Source organism: Mytilus trossulus, unplaced genomic scaffold (assembly GCF_036588685.1).
Source record: "Mytilus trossulus isolate FHL-02 unplaced genomic scaffold, PNRI_Mtr1.1.1.hap1 h1tg000110l__unscaffolded, whole genome shotgun sequence".
Taxonomy (NCBI): Eukaryota; Metazoa; Mollusca; class Bivalvia; order Mytilida; family Mytilidae; genus Mytilus; species Mytilus trossulus.
The window spans coordinates 3,403,499-3,425,872 of NW_026963297.1; the positions used below are offsets into that span (position 1 = coordinate 3,403,499).

Genomic DNA, 22,374 nt, shown 5'->3' on the forward strand with positions numbered 1-22,374 from the left:
TGCTTGTTTGTCTTTTTAAACTCGTGTAAGTCGTAATTTCATCAAATTTCCATGTCTATTTTTTACTGACAAGTATACATCAAATATATCAGTACATAGCTTTGGATCAATATTATCAGTTTATGATAGACAATTAATAGGGAGAATACAGCATAAAAAATGTCCAACCCTTACACTTTACAGCAACTATAAAATATACATGCCCCAAGCCAGGAACCGTTTAAATAGTGCATATTACACTTATTTTATGTTTTTTAGCCTCAAAAAGGTCTCAAATTTTTTTCAAATTTCCATGCCTATTTTTTACTGACAAGTATACATCAAATATATCAGTACATAGCTTTGGATCAATATTATCAGTTTATGATAGACAATTAATAGGGAGAATACAGCATAAAAAATGTCCAACCCTTACACTTTACAGCAACTATAAAATATACATGCCCCAAGCCAGGAACCGTTTAAATAGTGCATATTACACTTATTTTATGTTTTTTAGCCTCAAAAAGGTCTCAAATTTTTTTCAAATTTCCATGCCTATTTTTTACTGACAAGTATACATCAAATATATCAGTACATAGCTTTGGATCAATATTATCAGTTTATGATAGACAATTAATAGGGAGAATACAGCATAAAAAATGTCCAACCCTTACACTTTACAGCAACTATTAAATATACATGCCCCAAGCCAGGAACCGTTTAAATAGTGCATATTACACTTATTTTATGTTTTTTAGCCCCAAAAAGGTCTCAAAATTTTTTCAAATTTCCATGTCTATTTTTTACTGACAAGTATACATCAAATATATCAGTACATAGCTTTGGATCAATATTATCAGTTTATGATAGACAATTAATAGGGAGAATACAGCATAAAAAATGCCCAACCCTTACACTTTACAGCAACTATAAAATATACATGCCCCAAGCCAGGAACCGTTTAAATAGTGCATATTACACTTATTTTATGTTTTTTAGCCCAAAAAAGGTCTCAAATATTTTTCGCCTCGCTCCGCTCGGCTAAATTTTAAATTTTCGCCCCCCCTTTCAAAACTCCTGGATCCGCCCCTGCTAAATGTATGAATATAGAAAAGATATAGAAAAGATATATACACATTTATTACGTCAAAAGATTTTTACATCTTATTTATTTGTGTTCTAAACATTTGTTTTAGTACTCATTGAAGAAATGAATTTATAACAAGCGATACGGATATTTTTTTGCATTAAGAAAAGTACACGTATTTTTACGATCGGTTACTAGACAAAAACGGAAGTCAAATATCTGTGGCAACAATACATCGGAATACCATCACGGTCATCGCGATTTAAAAGAGCGCCCACGCGGCGAGCTGATTATGTTCATACAGATATCGATTTACCAACGGGAAAAGTCTTTGATATCAAAAAAAGAACTGTTTTCCTTCTTAATATCTTTCTCCATGTTTCGATATTACCAAGGTGGATAGGCTATAGCAGTGTGACCAGTATATTATAATCTAATAGTATGTAGACGTATTTGCAACCGCATTTACATTCCGCCATTGGATCATAACTTCAAATAGAATTATAAAAAATAAGATGTGGTATGATTGCCAATAAGACAACTGTACACAAGTGACCAAAATAACACAGACATTAACAACTATAGGTCACCGTACGGCCTTCAACAATGAGCAAAGCCCATACCGCATAGTCAGCTATAAAATGCCCGATAAGACAATGTAAAACAATTCAAACGTGAAAAACTAACGGCCTCATTTAAACAACAACAAAAAATGAACGAAAAACAAATATGTAACACATATAAACAAACGACAACAGGCTCCTGACTTCGGCCATGCACATACATAAATAAAAGAACCTTAGTGAGCACGCTCACATACCCAACGTTCCCACACTGTCATTGAAGAAATAAAATAAGTGTAAGAAAAAAAAATCGTATAAGAAAAATTGATTTCCTGCCAATATGCACATCTTAATAGTATGTCCTTATTATCTACAAAATTTCATGAAATTCTGTTGTGTGGTTTCAGAGGATATGAGATGACAAACTGTTGCAGAAGAACATTGAAACAAATAAGTTCAAAGGGGCGTAACTCCTAGAAAACAAATTGAATCGCAATTTCCCGTCGATATGCACAACTACATAGTATGTCCTTATCATCTGAAAAAGTTTCGTGAAATTCTGTTGTGTGGGTTGAGAGGATTTGCGATGACAAGAAACAGGACTGACGGACGGGTCAAAAACAGAATACCCTCCGCAACTCGTCGCGTTGAGTATAATAATGTTGCGGGGTTAAACATGTTAGTAAGTCGGTTAAACGATGTGATTGAAAACAATAGACTGAACAGATTATTAACACTTTCAACTATAAATAGGGTCAAGAATCATTTTTGAAATGTTAAGTTCATGTAAGCGTTAATTTTGTTACAGTTACGAAATTTTAGTGATATTGATCCTAAAACATTAAACCGGTCATGATCAAAGTTTGTGACTTATGTTTGCAGTTTTCTTGACATGCATTGTGACGTCTCATCGTATTCATTTTATATTAGAAAACTAAAGCAGTTATATTAGAAAAGTATCGCATTCATAAATTTTTGATATTAAAAAATCATCGCTTTGATATATGACAAATATCGCATTGATATTTTAAAATATAGCAGTATCGTTGACTTATAGGTGATTTTGGCGTAGCAAACAATTGAATTCATCTCAATTGCATTCCATTGAATTTGTTAAATGATATTTATAGAATGTGTACATTTACAAATGATAAATCGTGCATTTATGTTTCATTTATTCAATAATTCAATTTTCTCGTTTAAATACACCTTGCTTGTTATTACATAAAATAACTCATGAAATTATACACCAGACGTATGTCGTGTTAAAAGATACCCTGTTTTAAGAAAAGAGTCATTAGTTTATACCGAGAAATCTGCCTTTCTTCGTACAAATGATAAAATTCGTCTGAAATTTCCCACAATGCAACTCGTTGATATAAGACAATATCGCTCATTGATATAAGAAAAGTTTTTATCGTATCGCACCTTCCATAGACTGATAACGGTCAACAAACTCATGATGTTCTCCTCAACTTTCGAAGGTATTACTTCAACTGTCAAAGTAGAACCTTTCGTTCTACAGCTCTCTAAATGTAAATAACAGGTATGTAAATGGGTGGATAACAGATCATCACAATACGTCGAATTATAATGGTTGGTTAAATTTAATGATATTTTACACTTAACTTACGTGAAAAGTTTCCTATTGTTTGCCACTGTTCCTTCTCAGAACTGTCCTCAGAATGACACCTAACACTTAACTTACCTGAAAAGTTTCCTATTGTTTCCCACTGTTCCTTCTTAGAACTGTACCTCAGAATGCTGTAACGGGCTGGTCCCTCTGAACTATTTACAAATTGAAATATCTCTCTTTGAGAATCTGTAAAGAGCACATAAGTTGTCCATGTACTTAATTACTTTGGATTTCAGTCCTACACATTTTATATTCAAATGTAATGAAATTCAAATTGTATGTGTCAATAAAAACCAAAGCGATACATTATAATAAACCGTGAGAACTGAGAAGGGTTAACAACATCATATAGTTTGCAATAAAATACTGGCGATTATTCAGTTTGTCTAGATATAAATCGGCAATGTTTGAAAAAATTGTAACAAATGTCAAAGTAAAGAAATTTAAATCAGATTCCTAGACCGGCTTATAAATGAATATATACTTAATCTTTAAAAAACAATGCGTCACCAAATAGGTGTACAGAATGAACAGAATGATTATGCGCAAACATGAAAGTTATTGTCAGACTAAGCATATCGAACTGAATCAACGATAGAGCCATGTAGTGTCAGAGGGAATGTAAACAGACACTCTAACAAGCCAAATCGTAATACGTAATTGACTTTGAGACAGTTCTAGCTAATAAAAAGAAAAGCATTCAGTTAGGTATAATACGAAAAAGGAAGACAACATGGGCAGATAACCTTTAGTTGAAGGTGAAACGAGTAAAGTACTAAGCGAGGATTAGGGACAAAGACAAGTCCCCTTTAATTTGATGTCACATATCTTTGTCTGACAAAACTCTTTTTATATAATTCACTTGTTACATAATAGCCCTTTAGTTAAAAGTTTTAAACGAAGTCTTATATTATCTAGTTTGACTTTTAAACTCACCTGTAAAAGACACGTTACCAAGGAATTCTAGCAGCCGAGTTCCATCACGGAGAGCTATTTTTAAACTGTCGCACAAACCTACTATGTTACCACAATAAGCTTCGTGCATTCCTCTAATAGCATATGCAAATGCTTTTACAGCATCGTTGATATAGTGAAGAATTCCAAACTCTTCAACATCTACAATAGAGAATTATTCAACCAAAAATAATTAGCTAAAACCAGGAACATATATATCAACTGTTCCCCTTAGGGTTTACGCAGTTTATATTGGACGATGTCTAGTCTTTCGGAACACCTGATGTTATTCGGAATACATCTGTTCTTTCTATTGCCACCTTTCATATACATGCGCAATAGTTTATTAATTGACCTGTTGAATAAGCATTAGCATCTTAAGTTGCTATAGAGATATGTTACATATGATGCGTTATCACTGGACGCACGCTATTTTAATAAGAATTTGAATACTTCCTTGCACGCAATTACAAGCTGCTTATATTTACCTTTATATTATATATGCGTAATTATTTTAATTAGAGTCAAAAGTTGGAACCAACTGTGTTAATTCATGAGATAAGCTTTCATGTAAACAAGGCGATTTATATTCGGAAACGAGATTTGTCAAAACTAAAATCTGTAAAAGTAGTCAATCTAATTGAAATGTTGATCTCTGATTACGTTATACTGCATATGAGCAGTATAACGTAATCAGAGATCAACATTTCAATTAGATTGTAAAAGTAGTTTTATTAGCATTTCATTTAAGATTCTGAGTCTAGGGAATATGTGCATGATGAACAAAGCAGGGTATCTAAATGTTTTCATACTGAAATTAAGAGGAAGTCTTTCTTGCACTTTTTTTTTTAATTTGACATCTAGGATAGACCAAGGACGTATATCATCTAATATACGTCACTGAATAGATGAAAAAACGTGGACTTTACAAAAAAAAAATGTTTATTGAAAATAACGTTAAGATAATTATAAAAGTACATTTCCGTTATTATTTTCTTAGAATTGCACATTGAAATACAGTAAATTTCTTTATTTAAATATTGCAACTAACATTATTTCCTTTCAGTTTATTAAAACAAGGAAGTCTTATAACCTCCTTGATTAAAATAACAAATGAGATTGTTATAGGTACATCTGAATACATTTGACTATGCAGATGTAAAAAATAATACTCCAAACAATGACATACGAATTAAATTAAATTTATAGACACCGAGTGATGATAGATGCAGACAGAAATAAGAAAAAATATACAGTTATGGTCAGGGAACAGATTATCTAACTATATGTGGGCTCTTCAAAATGTTCGCCAAAATAAAAATAAATAATTATTATTTCTTGAAGATGATCAGATGATGACTTTTCGGTTTAAATATATATTAAGTACGAAAATGTAAAATAGTGTAAGGAGAATTTTAGCCATCTCACTAACAGTAAAATACATAGTGCCCCCAAATGAACAGTATAAAACTATCTAGCAAGAGAGAAAAAAAGACCGGTCAATATAAGAAACTATAAACAAGGCAATTCAGTTCAATTTCAACATGTAGATTATTCTAATGTATTTGTCAAATGTCAGAGGGAATATCTTTTTAAATGTTGTAGGAATATCAATGAGACGTACAATTCTCCATGAAGTGTTAGGCACAGTGTAGTCAAAATTAGCAGTTATAGGTTATATATAATACAGTCTTCATAACAAAGACTTGGATCACATTGGACAGCATCCTACTAAGGGCACCAAAGCACTGTTATAAAAAACCAATTAAATATAATTTAACTTCTAAACAGAAACAAAAAGCAAATATGAACTGCACCAAAATAATACAACAACTTAACAACATGCTTCTGACTTGGGACATGAGCTAATGAATGCACCTGGTTAAAAAGAATTTACATACATACCATTAGACAGTAGTGTAACTTTATCATGAAAAAGACACCCTTTAAAAGTTAATGAACAAATCGTGTTCAGATCCAAAAAAAAAGGGTACAACAGTTTATAAATGTGGCCTTTAAACAAACTAATATTTAGGTGATGAGTATTCAATGGTAATTTCAGGTTTGATCATGTTAGTTTTTTTGTTGTTTTCAATTTTGTTTGTTTATCTATATAAGTACAAGGTTTAAGCTGTTTTGTTTAGGCACAAATAACTTTATTAATGAATTCAGTGGTTGCGGTCATCTAGGTGAAGAGGATGTAGTGCAATTTTTCATGACCCATAATTTGTAATATAAGAAAACATCAACGTAAACAAAGGACATTTGGAAAAAATCATCAAAACGAGTTTAAGTTTTTATTAAGTTTTTGTTTTTACCAAAAGAGGTTTGCCATCAAAAACTTTTACGAGCACAAAGCACACAACTTAAAATTGCCAATGCTTACTACCCTAAGCATCACAAAAACTAATAATCAATATCAAACCACATATATTAAATTTCAATAAAAAAAAAACAGCTATCTTACAGGTTCACATATTGCATTTATTGAACACAAATACTCATTACTTGATTACATTTTTTCACTTTTGTATTTGAACTTTAGCCTAAAAACTAACTCTTATAAAAAAAAAAACTCACTAGAATGGAACATCCAGTGGGTGACTTAGCATGTTGGCTTTTAGGAGAGAGGAGAGAAAAATATTCCTTGGTCGCGGGCAATGATTGCTTTAGCAAAAATATAACAACCCACATTGAACTGTAGTTTCATTAATTAAACGATCAATGTCAGTTTTTAATTCTTATACCACAAAAATGATATAAAACAACAAAATTTATTAAACAATTATCTAATGTTTAATGACAAACAAGCATTTGGGTTTACGATTGCATTTCTTTTTTTTTTTTAAGAAAGCAACTTGTTATTAAGGATTGATTGATTCACAGTGTTTAGCTTTGCGTCCATATTCAGAACGAGAACAAATTTTAAACTAAATTAAATCAGTGTTTTATAAAGAGGGTCGACGGAGTTTACGAGAGCCGGGATGTGTTTTGTAGACTTGTACACATAGAACAGTTTGTGGTGTAAACACAGGCATTTTTCTCAAAGTTTGTTGATGGACCTTCATAAATCTTTACGTAATCAGCTTGAAAAAGATATAAATAATATATGTCCAGAATACTTTAATTTGTCTGAAACAGATAGATTACAATTAATTCTATCTTCATTTGATATTATGCAGCTTACTGTTCCGTTCATTAAAAAGTCATTTGCACTGAGGGGAGTGGACACAACGCCTGCATAAATATTACTGTTTTAACACTATATATATGATGTTTAATATGTTAATTTTTCTATTGTGTATATTGTATTGTATTGTTTGTATTGTATTGTTTGTATATGCCTTCAACCCCCAGGGGTATAAATGTGCATTTCATTAATAAATTAAATAAATTAATCTGTAAAACTTGTATGATTTTTACATTCTGATATCGGTTCCTTACAAACTTCATAAATACGTCAGACACTCATTTAGAAATGTATGTTTACACTTGGGGTCAATAGTTGAGACCGCCATTTTATATTTTGAAATTGTTTGTGTTAACATTTCAAATAATATAGTCTTGATGGTTTTCTGAGAAATCTTAAAATTACAGTACATTACACTAAAACAATGATTTGGTCATTTACTTTCGTGACTTTACTTTTCCCTTTCGCTGCTGATATATTATCCATTATGAGGGGACATTTTCTTTTTATTTTGTTTATTGACACGATTCCTCGCCAGGTTAAAATGGAGACGTTAAATTATATGCCAAATTATATGCCCCGCGTTTTATTCTATGCTATATATCAGCATGATGACGTCAAATTTCATTCCCAAGGTCCGAATTTAAACAATAAATCATTTGCCCTGTCTAAAGACAGTACCACACTACTTTCACGCCAAAATATCACTTTAAAAACATAATTATTTATGTGCTCTGTCTACCTATATTAAAGAGATGTCTGATACCACTGTTGGTTATTCTAACATCATGTTTAGGCTTTGATTCAGGGTCTAATTTTTCATGTTTGTAAAACATGAAACTTTTCTGGTTTAAAACACGTTTCTATCTCCCTTATTGTATAAACGATGTTTTTATACTTCCCTATATACATATTTTCCTTACTATAAATCTATTGCTGTTAACTTGCTGATATTATGGTGCATGATTCATTATCTATCACAGAACCTCGTACACGATGCATAAGACTTTATTATCTATCACAGAACCTCGTACACGATGCATAAGACTTTATTGTCTATTACAGAACCTCGTACACGATGCATAAGACTTTATCATCTATCACAGAACATCGTACACGATGCATAAGACTTTATTATCTATCACAGAACCTCGTACACGATGCATAAGACTTTATTATCTATCACAGAACCTCGTACACGATGCATAAGACTTTATCATCTATCAAAGAACCTCGTACACGATGCATAAGACTTTATTATCTATCAAAGAACCTCGTACACGATGCATAAGACTTTATTATCTATCACAGAACCTCGTACACGATGCATACGACTTTATTATCTATCACAGAACCTCGTACACGATGCATAAGACTTTATTATCTATCACAGAACCTCGTACACGATGCATAAGACTTTATCATCTATCACAGAACCTCGTACGCGCGATGCATAAGAGTTTATTATCTATCACAGAACCTCGTACACGATGCATAAGAGTTTATTATCCCTCACAGAACCTCGTACACGATGCATAAGACTTTATTATCTATCACAGAACCTCGTACACGATGCATAAGACTTTATCATCTATCACAGAACCTCGTACACGATGCATAAGACTTTATTGTCTATCACAGAACCTCGTACACGATGCATAAGACTGTATCATCTATCACAGAACATCGTACACGATGCATAAGACTTTATTATCTATCACAGAACCTCGTACACGATGCATAGGACTTTATTATCTATCACAGAACCTCGTACACGATGCATAAGACTTTATCATCTATCACAGAACCTCGTACACGATGCATAAGAGTTTATTATCTATCACAGAACCTCGTACACGATGCATAAGACTTCATTATCCCTCACAGAACCTCGTACACGATGCATAAGACTTTATTATCTATAACAGAACCTCGTACACGATGCATAAGACTTTATCATCTATCACAGAACCTCGTACACGATGCATAAGACTTTATTGTCTATCACAGAACCTCGTACACGATGCATAAGACTTTATCATCTATCACAGAACATCGTACACGATGCATAAGAGTTTATTATCTATCACAGAACCTCGTACACGATGCATAAGACTTTATCATCTATCAAAGAACCTCGTACACGATGCATAAGACTTTATCATCTATCACAGAACCTCGTACACGATTCATAAGACTTTATCATCTATCAAAGAACCTCGTACACGATGCATACGACTTTATCATCTATCACAGAACCTCGTTGACGATGCATAAGACTTTATCATCTATCACAGAACCTCGTACACGATGCATAAGACTTTATCATCTATCACAGAACCTCGTACACGATGCATAAGACTTTATCATCTATCACAGAACCTCGTACACGATGCATAAGACTTTATCATCTATCAAAGAACCTCGTATACGATGCATAAGACTTCATTATCCCTCACAGAACCTCGTACACGATGCATAATACTTTACAATTATAAGGTACAAGTGTGTTCTTACTACATTCAGCTTGAGTACATCCATCAACATCCGTATCAGTGTAATCCTGCCACCATGGATTAGTCGGATTACCGTCAACAAGCCTACAAGTACATGTATAGAATAAACCAATGGTAAGCCTACAAGTAACATGTATAGTATAAATCAATGGTAAGTATATATACTAGTAAGATAATATGGTTGTTTGACAAGCCTAAAAGTAATATGTATAGTATAAATCAATGGTAAGCCATAGTATACACCAATGGTAAGCCTACAAGTAACATGTATAGTATAAACCGATGGTAAGCCTACAAGTAACATGTATGTATACTATAAACCAATGGAAAGCCTACAAGTAACATGTATACTATAAACCAATGGTAAGCCTACAAGTAACATATATAGTAGACACCAATGGTAAGCCTACAAGTAACATGTATACTATAAACCAATGGTAAGTCTACAAGTAACATGTATACTATAAACAAGTGGTAAGCCTACAAGTAACATGTATAGTTGACACCAATGGTAAGCCTACAAGTAACATGTAAACTATAAACTAATGGTAAGCCTACAAATAACATGTATACTGTAAACCAGTGGTAAGCCTACAAGTAACATGTATAGTATAAACCCATGGTAAGCCTACAAGTAACATGTATACTATAAACCAATGGTAAGCCTACAAGTAACATGTATAGTAGACACCAATGGTAAGCCTACAAGTAACATGTATACTATAAACCAATGATAATCCTACAAGTAACATGTACACTATAAACTAATGATAAGCCTACAAGTAACATGTATAGTATAAACCAATGGTAAGCCTACAAGTAACATGTATACTATAAATCAATGACAAGCCTACAAGTAACATGTATAGTAGACACCAATGGTAAGCCTACAAGTAACATGTATACTATAAACCAATGGTAAGCCTACAAGTAACATGTATAGTATAAACCAATGACAAGCCTACAAGTAACATGTATACTATAAACCAATGACAAGCCTACAAGTAACATGTATACAATAAACCAATGACAAGCCTACAAGTAACATGTATAGTATACACCAATGGTAAGCATACAAGTAACATATATAGTATAAACCAATGACAAGCCTACACGTAACATGTATACTATAAACCAATGACAAGCCTACAAGTAACATGTATAGTATAAACCAATGACAAGCCTACAAGTAACATGTTTAGTATAAACCAATGACAAGCCTACAAGTAACATGTATACTATTAACCAATTACACACATACAAGTAACATGTATACTATAAACCAATGGTAAGCCTACAAGTAACATGTATACTATAAACAGATGGTAAGCCTAAAAGTAACATGTATAGTATAAACCAATGACAAGCCTACAAGTAACATGTATACTATAAACCAATGGTAAGCCTACAAGTAAAATGTATAGAATAAACCAATGACAAGCCTACAAGTAACACGTATACAATAAACCAATGACAAGCCTACAAGTACCATGTATAGTATAAACCAATGACAAACCTACAAGTAACATGTATTCTGTAGACCAACGGTAAGCCTACAAGTAACACGTATACTATAAATCAATGGTTAGCCTACAAGTAACATGTATACTATAAACTAATGGTAAGCCTACAAGAAACATGTATACTATAAACCGATGGTAAGCCTAAAAGTAACATGTATAGTATAAACCAATGACAAGCCTACAAGTAACATATATTCTATAAACCAATGGTAAGCCTACAAGTAACATGTATACTATAAACCAATGGTAAGCCTACAAGTAACATATATAGTATAAACCAATGGTTAGCCTATAAGTAACATGTATTTTATAAACCAATAGTAAGCCTTCAAGTAACATGTATACTATAAACCAATGGTTAGCGTACTAGTAATATATATAGTATAAACCAATGGTAAGCCTACTAGTAACATGTATAGTATACATCAATGGTAAGCCTACAAGTAACATGTATAGTATAAACCAATGGTAAGCCTACAAGTAACATGTATACTATACACCAATGACAAGCCTACAAGTAACATGTATAGTATAAACCAATGACAACCCTACAAGTAACATGTATAGTATAAACCAATGACAAGCCTACAAGTAACATGTATATTATAAACCAAGGGTAAGTATATATACTAGTAAGATAATATGGTTGTGTGAAAAGTGTGGCGGACATAAATAAAACTTTGATATGAAAATTGACGATCATGAACCTTTATATGAATAAAAGACACTGATAATATCATTTTACTTTCTGTTAATTTCCTTTCCACGATATGCGATCTTTACACAGTCTGCACTTTGAAAACTAAATCTTTTGCATAACATTTTTACTTCTTATATTTTTTTCTAACTTTCGAATTTGCGTAACACAGGTAATAATATAATATGTTCCAAAAGAATCGTACTTTAGATATCAAATTATAGTTCTAACTTGGACACTGACAGCTATGTTCTTGGGGTTTAATTGCTGCAGCAATGTAACTCGAATGTAACAAAATACTACTTTTTTCAAGACAATTACAAACAGATGCATTCAATTCTTTAATAATTTTAGCTTATCCTCCAACAAAATATTTAATTAAACTATAAATATTTCACTCAAATGTTAGAACAACATGTATACCTGACAATTTTGAAGTAATTGTGGACAGAATACTTAAGGTACTTAAGAATACTTACAGATAACCGATGGAAATATGAAACACAGTTATTTGCAACTTACTTAGTAAAATACTTTTTAAAGCCAGGTATGTCGCCCATGAATAACTGAACACCAACAGATCCTTCCAATACATCATTAATGTCATTATTTTTAAACGACCTTCCAGCCCAACCATCGGTAGCTATCCAGTGGAAAGACTTGGCATGAGTTGTTTGACTCACAGCTTTGAATAACTCAATGGCAGTATGCGGCCTTAAAATTAAAACTACAACAGTTGGATCTACAAAAGATAGTTTAAAGTACTTCTGTATTTACTATGGTAACTACATATTAATAAATATAGTATATGATCATAGTTTATTACATTTATCAGTAAAATGCAGAATTTGAGAAACAAAATGCTTTTTCTCAAAAATTAGCGTCTCTCCTAGTTCCATAACAATCTTTAATAGTCTTGCTTTGTAGTGTATCGTGTCAAAAGAATTTAATCCAAGATTTTCTGTAAATGTTACATGCAAAAAAAATACCACCTATAAGAAAACAGAAAGAAAACGTCATTACAGAATTTCAAAGTAAAATATGAATACATGTATATAGCTTTTATAAAAATAAACTTTAAAAACAATCTTTTAGAAAGATGAGAAAGATTCTGAAATATTTCATAACATGACATGTGTTGTTTTCTAGATTTTAGTTCTTTGTCGCGACTTTTGTCGCAAAATTAAGACAAAACCATTATATAGTCCGTCGTCAGCGGCGTCCACAAATATTCACTCTGTGGTTAAAAGTTTTTGAAGTTTTAATAACATTCTTAAACTATCCTGGATTCCTACCAAACTTGGACAGAAGCTTGTTTATGATCATAAGACAGCATCAAAAAGTAAATAATAAAAAACCCTGTTTTTCAGTATTTTAGTTATAAACAGACATATTTTTTCTCTCTGCCAGTTAACATAAAATCCACTCTGTTGTAAAAGTCTTTAAAATGTTAATAACTTTATTGTTTATGATCATAAGATAGTATCCAGAAGTAAATTTTATAAATAATTAAATCTGTTTATCCGTATTTTACTTATAAATGAAATTAGTTTTTTCTGTCAGTTAAAATAAGATTTACTCGTGGTTAAATTATAAATGTTTTTAAAAAAATAATAACTTTCTTAAACTATCCTGGATTTTTACCAAACTTGGACAGAATTCTTATGATCAAAAGCGAGAATCTAGAAGTAAATTTCCTTTTCCCCGTATATTACTTATTTATAAATTGACTTAGTTTTTCTTCCACTTACATTACATACAGTCTTCATTTTAAGTTTTTAACTCTTTTTTGACTTTGTTCATACATTTCAAACATTTTATTTCATTAACTGTAAATCTAATATGTGCATCCCACTATCACACTGAAAACATAGACAACAGCAAAAGTAGGCGAGACACTTGGTTCCGCGGAACACTTAAGGGGGCTCCTGGGTATAAATGATTTTTTTTTCCTAATATAGGATTTCGATATATTTTTTCATAAATGAACTTCATCATATACTTAAAAGAAAAATGAAATAAAAAAATGGGGTCACCGTTCAGATAAGCTAAAATCTGCCTCTGGAAGAAGCATACATTTTTGTTAATGTCCTTTTTTTCTGTTGAACTAATAGGAGAAAAAGAGGAAAGATCGAAATAAAAAAATAACCTAACATAAGAAATCGCTTAAATTTTACAATTATTTAGTTTATGTACAGCTTATTTGAAAATAATAATAAAAAATATAGGTCACCGATGAGTTAAAAAGATATTTCAAATTTAAGGCCAAAAAAATGGCATTTTTGCACCAAAGGGAGATAATTTGGAGCTTTTTCAATTTTTAAAGTCATCTGGGGCCAAACCAAATCAATTTTTTGGGTTGTTTTTTGTACCATATCATAAAGTAACAACTAATAGTGTAATAAATAAAATTTGTAATGAAAATATAAAGGTTTAATTTTTTGCTAAAATTTTTGTACCCACGAGCCACCTTAACGAATTTTGTATTACTATTTTTCATTTATTTTTTTGGCGTTTATCAAATAAATTTTAAATATTGATTAAAGGGTAACATGAAATATTTCGACATGTTATCTCATTGGTAAAACAGATATAATTATTATGGTCAAATATACAAATAACTCATTGTGCACGATTAATATATAATAACAATTGGGTTTCATACCTTTTCCATTTTTTTGTTTTAATAAAGTTTTGATAATATGTTTAATCTGTGAGTCCGACGGATCATATGGTAGCTTCATTGATACTCCAACACAAAAATTACCATGCATGGCTAATTTCTCTAACATCGACTTGAAGTTGAATCCATAGCTGCTGTCTTCATACACAATGGAGATGTATTGATATTCCAGATCCCTGTTTCAAATAGAAAACTTACGTTTTACAATAATTATGCTAGCATATAAACGCATTTTGTATATTTTGATGTTTCCTTTCCTTTGTCTCTCTGTCTGTCACAGTTCAATGCGTATTGCGCGAGATTATTTGTATTACTCACACTACCAAGTTGGAGCAAACAATTTGCAGAATGTAATTTAAGTATTTCATTTCACAGAAAACAAAATAGAATAAAAGTTTGGTAAATTGTTTGCATCCCTGCTGAATAAGTGAGATTACTATGGGTCATTTAGGTGTATAAACCCACAAAGAGAGTAGAGAAAAACACATAATTGTTGACATTGTCATTTAATGAGTAAATTTTCCACGTAAATGACTGAGATAAGAAACATTTACAGAAATATGATTACATTAGATGTATTTTCATTATACGTTATTTTGATTGTCTATAAGAGTAATATCATGTCATTCTTCATTTCAAAATAACCATAGCGAAAAAAATTGATTACCATAGGCGGATACAGGGGGAGCTTGGGGGCCTGCCCCCCCCCCTTTCGTGGGAAAAAATTGATTGCTTTTATATTGAATCACTGAAGGGCTCCCCTCCCAACCCCCCCCCCCCCCCCCCCCCCGTGACCCACCCCTTACAAAAAGTTCTGGATCCGCCACTGATTATAAGTATTGAATGCTTCTTTTAGTAATTTCATAGTGTCGTAAAAGCGTTGACCGTCCGTGCGTGCATTTTTAGAATGAAGCGCGCAAGTACTTCGGTCAACGCTTTTACACCCTAATGAATTTACAAAAAGGAGCATTCAATTCTTAAAAATATGGCACCAAGAGCTTTACAATTAAAAAAGGATTGACGCATACGTAATTTTTTTATGTATATTTCAATATGACCGGATATATTTTTATTAGTTTGCCACGTGCTTTAGTTGTACATTGAGTCCTTCCTTCCTTCCTTTTGAAATTTATCTCGTTTTTTTTTGCTAATGATATATTTTGTAATATGCGTACTGCTGTTTTAATTTCGGTCAGATTATATAAAAGAATTATATAAAGTTTGGTTTTCTACAAACTTTTTAAACAATGTACATAATGTACATTAAGGATGAGAAATTTAACATATAATCTCCGAAACAATGACATATACTGTGTAATGAAAATACCCTTATTAAAATAAGCATTAATTGGTTAGAGGACTACAGTAACTGTTGTGTTATATCTTTTACTTTCGTGTCATTTTTTGGGAGTTCGCCATTATTATGGTTGATATTGGTATCGTTCAAGTCAATTTATAATAAATTATGTAGTAATCATTTAATTTATGTTTTCTAAATACTTGAGTAGATCTGCAATTGCTTTGGCTTGAAAGTAATCTGAAGGTACGGTTCTCTTAAAATATTGAAATCGAGTTTTGTCGCTCAGTTCTGGAGAGGTAGACTGGTAACTTATCTAAAAGACAAAAAGAGTAATTATTTTTAAGACTAACGTTTTTCAAGTTATTAGATTATTTGAATGGTTAAGCAGCATATTTCTAATACGTTCTTCAAATGTAGCACACATAAGGTCTTACACATGTGGTTTAGTTAAGAAGTGTGAATTAAGTGAAAACATGATTATGATTGATAGCCTTTTAGGAGCATCTTATAATAGACCTCATATAGGCGAATAATGTATATAAATTTAATTGTATAGTTTCCAGGACTCTTCCCGTCTGCCCCTTTAAGAGTCCGAGATAAAATTCCAGTCAAATTTGAGATAAACAAAAAATATCGAGTTTTTGTTAAGTTTAAATTAAGTTCGAGTTAAAAAAACAACATTTAATTTAACTTAGATTTAAACAACCTACAATGTAAAAACTTTATTGGTTCAACCTCTGAATATCAAATCGAGAATTAGCTTTTATTTTTTAATAATTACATTAGATGTATGTTTCATTATAATACGTTATTCTGATTGGCTAATTGCACATCACATGTTATTCCGTAAGCAATTGCATGAGACAATAACATGTCATTCATGATGACACGAGGTCCCACAATAAAGTGCACAGGTGAATTTAAATATTAAACTTCATAAAAATCGTGTTTTTATAATCCTAGCTAAAAAATGTAATAATAAGTATTGAATGCTTCTTTTTGTAACTTTATAGGGTTGTAAAAGCGTTTCATACAAAATGTACTTCGGTCAACGCTTTTATACCCCAATAAATTTACAAAAAGAAGCATTCAATTCTTAAAAATCTGCTAATTCAACTTGATATTTTCGTTTACTCGTATATGATCTTATATTGCATCGTTCCTTACTATAATGGATATACACTGGGGATAGCAAACTGAACCAACAAAAACAAATCGTTAGAGAAACAAATCGTCAGAGAAACAAATCGTAAGAGAAACAAATCGTCAGAGAAACAAATTGTTAGAGAAACAAATCGTCAGAGAAACAAATCGTTAGAGAAACAAATCGTTAAAGAAACAAATCGTTAGAAAAACAACTCGTTAGAGAAACAAATCGTCAGAGAAACAAATCGTTAGAGAAACAAATCGTCAGAGAAACAAATACAAATAAGACTATTAAACAATATTTGATAACTCGAATTCTTTCACATCAACACTATGAATCGAAGTAAGCGAGTATGTCAATTTAACAAGCAATTGTTATGTATTGACTTTAATATGAAACTATGAGAAAGCCAAATGACAAATGAAAAACAACTAGAGGCAGTAGAGGTATGACCCACAACAGATTTATTTTATCAAACGAAGAAGTATTGTTTTCCTTACTTAAGTTTATATCCATCTATAAAAGTACAATACAAAAACGTACAAAACTGATAAAAATCGGCATCAAAGGGCAATGACTCTAATAAAGAGTCAACTGAATATTTCGACCATGTTGACTTATATGTAGAATTTGCCGGACTTGTCGGTCCTTTTTTGCAGTTAAAAGTCTATCTCTATCGATTATAAAACATAAAATCTAGATAATACATAAAAAAGAATAAAATATATGTTATTAAAAAAAATATATATTTGTAGCAATTCCGAGTTGTCTTTTCAGGATAAACTTATCTTAAAAATAAAAAAGGAAGATGTGGTATGCTTGCCAATGATACAAATCTCCACAAGAGACCAAAGTGACACAGACATTAACATATATAGTTCACCGTACGGTCTTCAACAATGCCCGTACCGCACAGTAGGCTATAGACAACCCAAAAATGACAAATGTAATAAGCAATTCAAACGAGAAAATCAACAACCTAATTTACGTACAAAATAATAAAAAATGTAAAACAGCAACAAACAACAACCACTTAATTACAAGCTCCTGACTTCGGACAAACACAGAATGTGGTGGGGTTAAACATGTTCGCGGGCGCCCAACTCGCCCCTAGCCTGTGACAGTGGTGTAACAGTACATCATAAGAACAGATTACAAAAAAAACAGCTGAAAATGACTTCACTCATCACATAGAAATATATATATTCATTGTGTAATCATACGTTTTTTGATTGAGTTAAGTCTGCCAATTGATATTTTATCGTGTGTTTTTCTATGTTGTGATGTTATGCTATTGTTTCAGAAAAAGGGAGAAGGTTTGGAACCATTAAAACGTTTAATCCCGCTGCAAATGTTTGCACCTGTCCTAAGTCAGGAATCTGATGTACAGTAGTTGTCGTTTGTTTTTGTAATATATACGTGTTTCTCGTTTTGTTTATATAGATTAGACCGTTGGTTTTCCCGTTTGAATGGTTTTACACTAGTAATTTTGGGGCCCTTTATAGCTTGTTGTTCGGTGTGAGCCAAGGCTCCGTGTTGAAGGCCGTACTTTAACCTATAATGGTTTACTTTTTAAATAATTACTTTGATGGAGAGTTGTCTCATTGGAACTCACACCACATCTTCCTATATCTATATATATGAAAACACAGAGTGGACGTGGCCGGGTACTTGTACATCCAACAACAAAAAGACACTAAATACAGATCTGACTGACTAAATTATCAAGAACACATCCAACATCCGATCAAAGTTCTTATCAATAAAAAAAGTTAATAATACAACATATTCATCATTTCCTTTAAATTCGAAATACAAGTAATTGGAAAATATAACAGCATTTTTCTCATCCCTTGAAGTCCCTTCACCTGCCATTTCTACCTTACAGTGTTTTATTTTTCATTTGTATTAGTTATAACACAAACCTGTGGAACTTTGAACAGACGAAGCAAACTAGCTACAGGTATTGACAATTTACTGGAAGCTGGACCAATGACACCAATCAAATTATTTTTCATTGTGTCGCCAGATTTACAAGAGCATGTTTCTGCGTTCACATTTTTGTTGATTCTCATATCTAACAGTTCGTTTGTATTATCCAATGAGATTGTTTCACTTTCACACGTGTCAACCCCTACCATTCCAAGACTTAGTCCTGGAAGAATTTTGTTGTCATTAATCGTTAGTATTGAATATTTCATAGCTTCCAAAGCCTGTATGCCATCTTGTCCTTGGATATCCAAACATTTTTCCAATTCTGGTTTGTATGTTGAGTGAATAGGAAACAGTCCACCTAGAACTAGATCTCCCTTAAGAATATATTTGTCGTCTTCTGGTACAAAAGCAATGGTAAATGATACCATCACATGCAAATATATCCATAAAAGTGTCATAATTATTCATTAGAAAATTGTCTACATGTTACATGACGATTACAGTTGATCGGTTCTTGATTCTGATGATATTTGCTGTATATAAGTGCACCACGTTTACATTGTTGGTTTAACCATGATATACTATTCTGGTATAACTACAAGTATATAGGCAATAATCAATGGATAGGTCTACAGTACAGTCTAACACTTAATTTGCTTAAAGGCTTGTTGTATGCGGAAAACTAAAAACGATTAACATACTTTATGTTCCCTCTTCATTGTATTTAATAGATTTCCATCAAAATGTTATGTAAATAAGTTTAGTAAATATAGAGGTGTACTTATCTGAACACAATTAAATTTTGATGAAATTTCTTTTCATCCACATTTCCCGTCATTTACCATTACAGTAAAGCAGACTTACTTTTAAGTTTTACACCATTATGTCAGATCGGACTGCAAGACAGCTATTCAACTTAAGCATTTAACCTCCATTTCAATTATTTCATACATATAGGTACTATAGCTCTATAGCTGACTATTCTGATTAATCCAAACATTAGAATGGGTATTTGAATCAAGGAAGTTCAAGGTACGATCGATCGATAACTGAGTGTTTCCGAACTGTCAAGAGGGCTCTTAGACTTAGTTACTGGTACCATTTAACAGACTAGGTGGAGTCTATTATTGAAATCATGGCGGAAATAAACTTAGAAAATTCGCTGTAGCACGTTAGGTATAGTGTTCGGCTAGGATCGTGGTTTTTCAAGTTGTTTGATCGGGCTTTTTCGAGTGTGACTACTTTTTTCGAGTGTGACCACTTTTTTTCGAGTGAATATGATCAAAATTATAAACAAACAGACTTCTTTTCAAACAAGACGTGATATAGAAGCTTGAGTGTGATATACAAGGTTATCATATACTTAGACTAAATAACATATGATTTTTACTGTATGATAATACCATTGAATTACCGTAAATTTCATATTTTTTCCAATTGGTCCTTAGCGGGCTGATATGAAAAGTTTATCACATGCTTCGATTGTTATCACATGCCTTTCCGTAACTTTATCACATGGCATTCCGGTGATACTCGGAAAATTCCGGAAAATGCACCTCAATGCTATGTTTTCAGTGAAAAACATTAGGCAAAGTAGTGTACAAAACAATTATTTGAATACTGGAATGTGTATTGTGTAAAATAATTAAATTAAATTAAATTAAAAAAAAAAAGTAAATTAAATAAAATGCATTTTTTATAGTTTTTTCTGAAACATGATTTAGAAAGTTACTTTAAAAAGTTGACTTTTCCATACAATGTTCAATATGTATATTGTTGAATTATTTTTTTGTCGATTTGTCCATATAAAAATATGGGTTTTTTCTCTGTTGAGGAATATGATAGAAAGATTTCATATTGAATGTATCAAATTTTGGGTCCGACGTCCGTGAACTTTTTACTCTTTCAACTTCTTTTTGGGAACCACATAAAAGGATCAATATATGAATCTGTTATTTTTTTCTACTGTTGAAGCATATGATAAAAAGATCATAACATGTCATTTTTCATATCGCATGTATTATCAGCCCTCGGTCAATATCAGCCCTCGAGCCATGCGGCTCTTGGGCTGATATTGAACCTAGGGCAAATAATATTTGCGATATGAAAAATGACAATTAATAATCTGATATTATCAATGATATGGTAGTATTTGAGATATAAAAATTTAGCCTTAAAATGCTTTTATTCAAAAATACCGAATAACGCCATTTTCTTCCACATACCAATGCAAATGTCGACGGGAATGCATACATGGAATCTACATATCCTTAAATATACAGACACTTTACAAAAACTGTTGTTATGCATTGAAAACGACATTTTGAGAGTAAATTCAGTTTTTCATGTCCGGGCTTTTTCGAGAGCAGTCCGGGCTTTTTCGAGTGTGTTCTTTTTTATCAAGTGATCATATACATTTCTTATAGCTAAAAATGTTATGTGTTTACGTTAAAAACTATAAAATAAAGGCTCAAATTATGTACTGTCAAGGCACATTTTATCACGAAACAAGTATCATTTGAATATATTCTTTTTTGAACATCTTTTACATTTCATGTACAGAATATATCCGTGATGTCAACAATCTAGTATGAGTCGTCCGGACGATATTATTATTTGGACCTCATAGGATAACTATTACTGAACAGCAAAATGTCGACTTGGAAGATAATCTCCAAAAATGTCTTAATGAACTGTTAAACAAGTCTTTAGAGTTTAACTGTTAAAACTAACTGACAAAAAAAATCGATATAATAAAGAGTCTTTATAATTGATACTAGAGACGGACAGAGAACAGATAAATTCTACACCCAACTTAAGACAATTAATTTAAAGACAATGGGTTTCAACTTGTAACTTTTGCTGTTTTGGGCAGCCTTTGAAGTATAAAATTAATACATTTCATGTAACCGTCATTGTTAAATATAAGTTTTATTGAATCGTTTCTATATATAACGTATACGCATATGGTCCCAAATTTGGGTTCTCCTTGGGCACTTATATTTTTCGCCACTTTATTACTTTTTTCGCCAAGGAACATAAATATATCTTTTGTTTAAATTCTTTTTTCTACCCCATCCAACCCCTAAACCGTAAGTTTGTTTTCCCGTTTGAATGGTTTTGAACTAGTTACTTTGGTGGCCCTTCATATCTTGTTGGTC

General features: G+C 31.8%; 1 protein-coding gene across 2 annotated transcripts in view; it reads right to left on the minus strand.

Annotated features, from left to right (window-relative positions):
• LOC134700023 (metabotropic glutamate receptor 4-like) overlaps positions 1-22,374 on the minus strand; it is a 31,527-nt gene that overhangs the window by 6,439 nt on the left and 2,714 nt on the right. The window contains exons 1-8 of one of the 2 annotated variants that reach the window (XM_063561420.1): positions 20,078-20,197; positions 19,204-19,808; positions 16,332-16,444; positions 14,814-15,007; positions 12,671-12,890; positions 9,930-10,012; positions 4,205-4,384; positions 3,341-3,454 (exon numbers count right to left, since the gene is read on the minus strand). In XM_063561420.1, the coding sequence (XP_063417490.1) occupies positions 3,341-3,454; positions 4,205-4,384; positions 9,930-10,012; positions 12,671-12,890; positions 14,814-15,007; positions 16,332-16,444; positions 19,204-19,671 (1,372 nt within the window). In that variant the 5' untranslated portion in view covers positions 19,672-19,808; positions 20,078-20,197. Of the gene's footprint in view, positions 1-3,340; positions 3,455-4,204; positions 4,385-9,929; positions 10,013-12,670; positions 12,891-14,813; positions 15,008-16,331; positions 16,445-19,203; positions 19,809-20,077; positions 20,198-22,374 lie in introns of those variants that run through there. The other variant, XM_063561421.1, reaches the window with a different exon arrangement.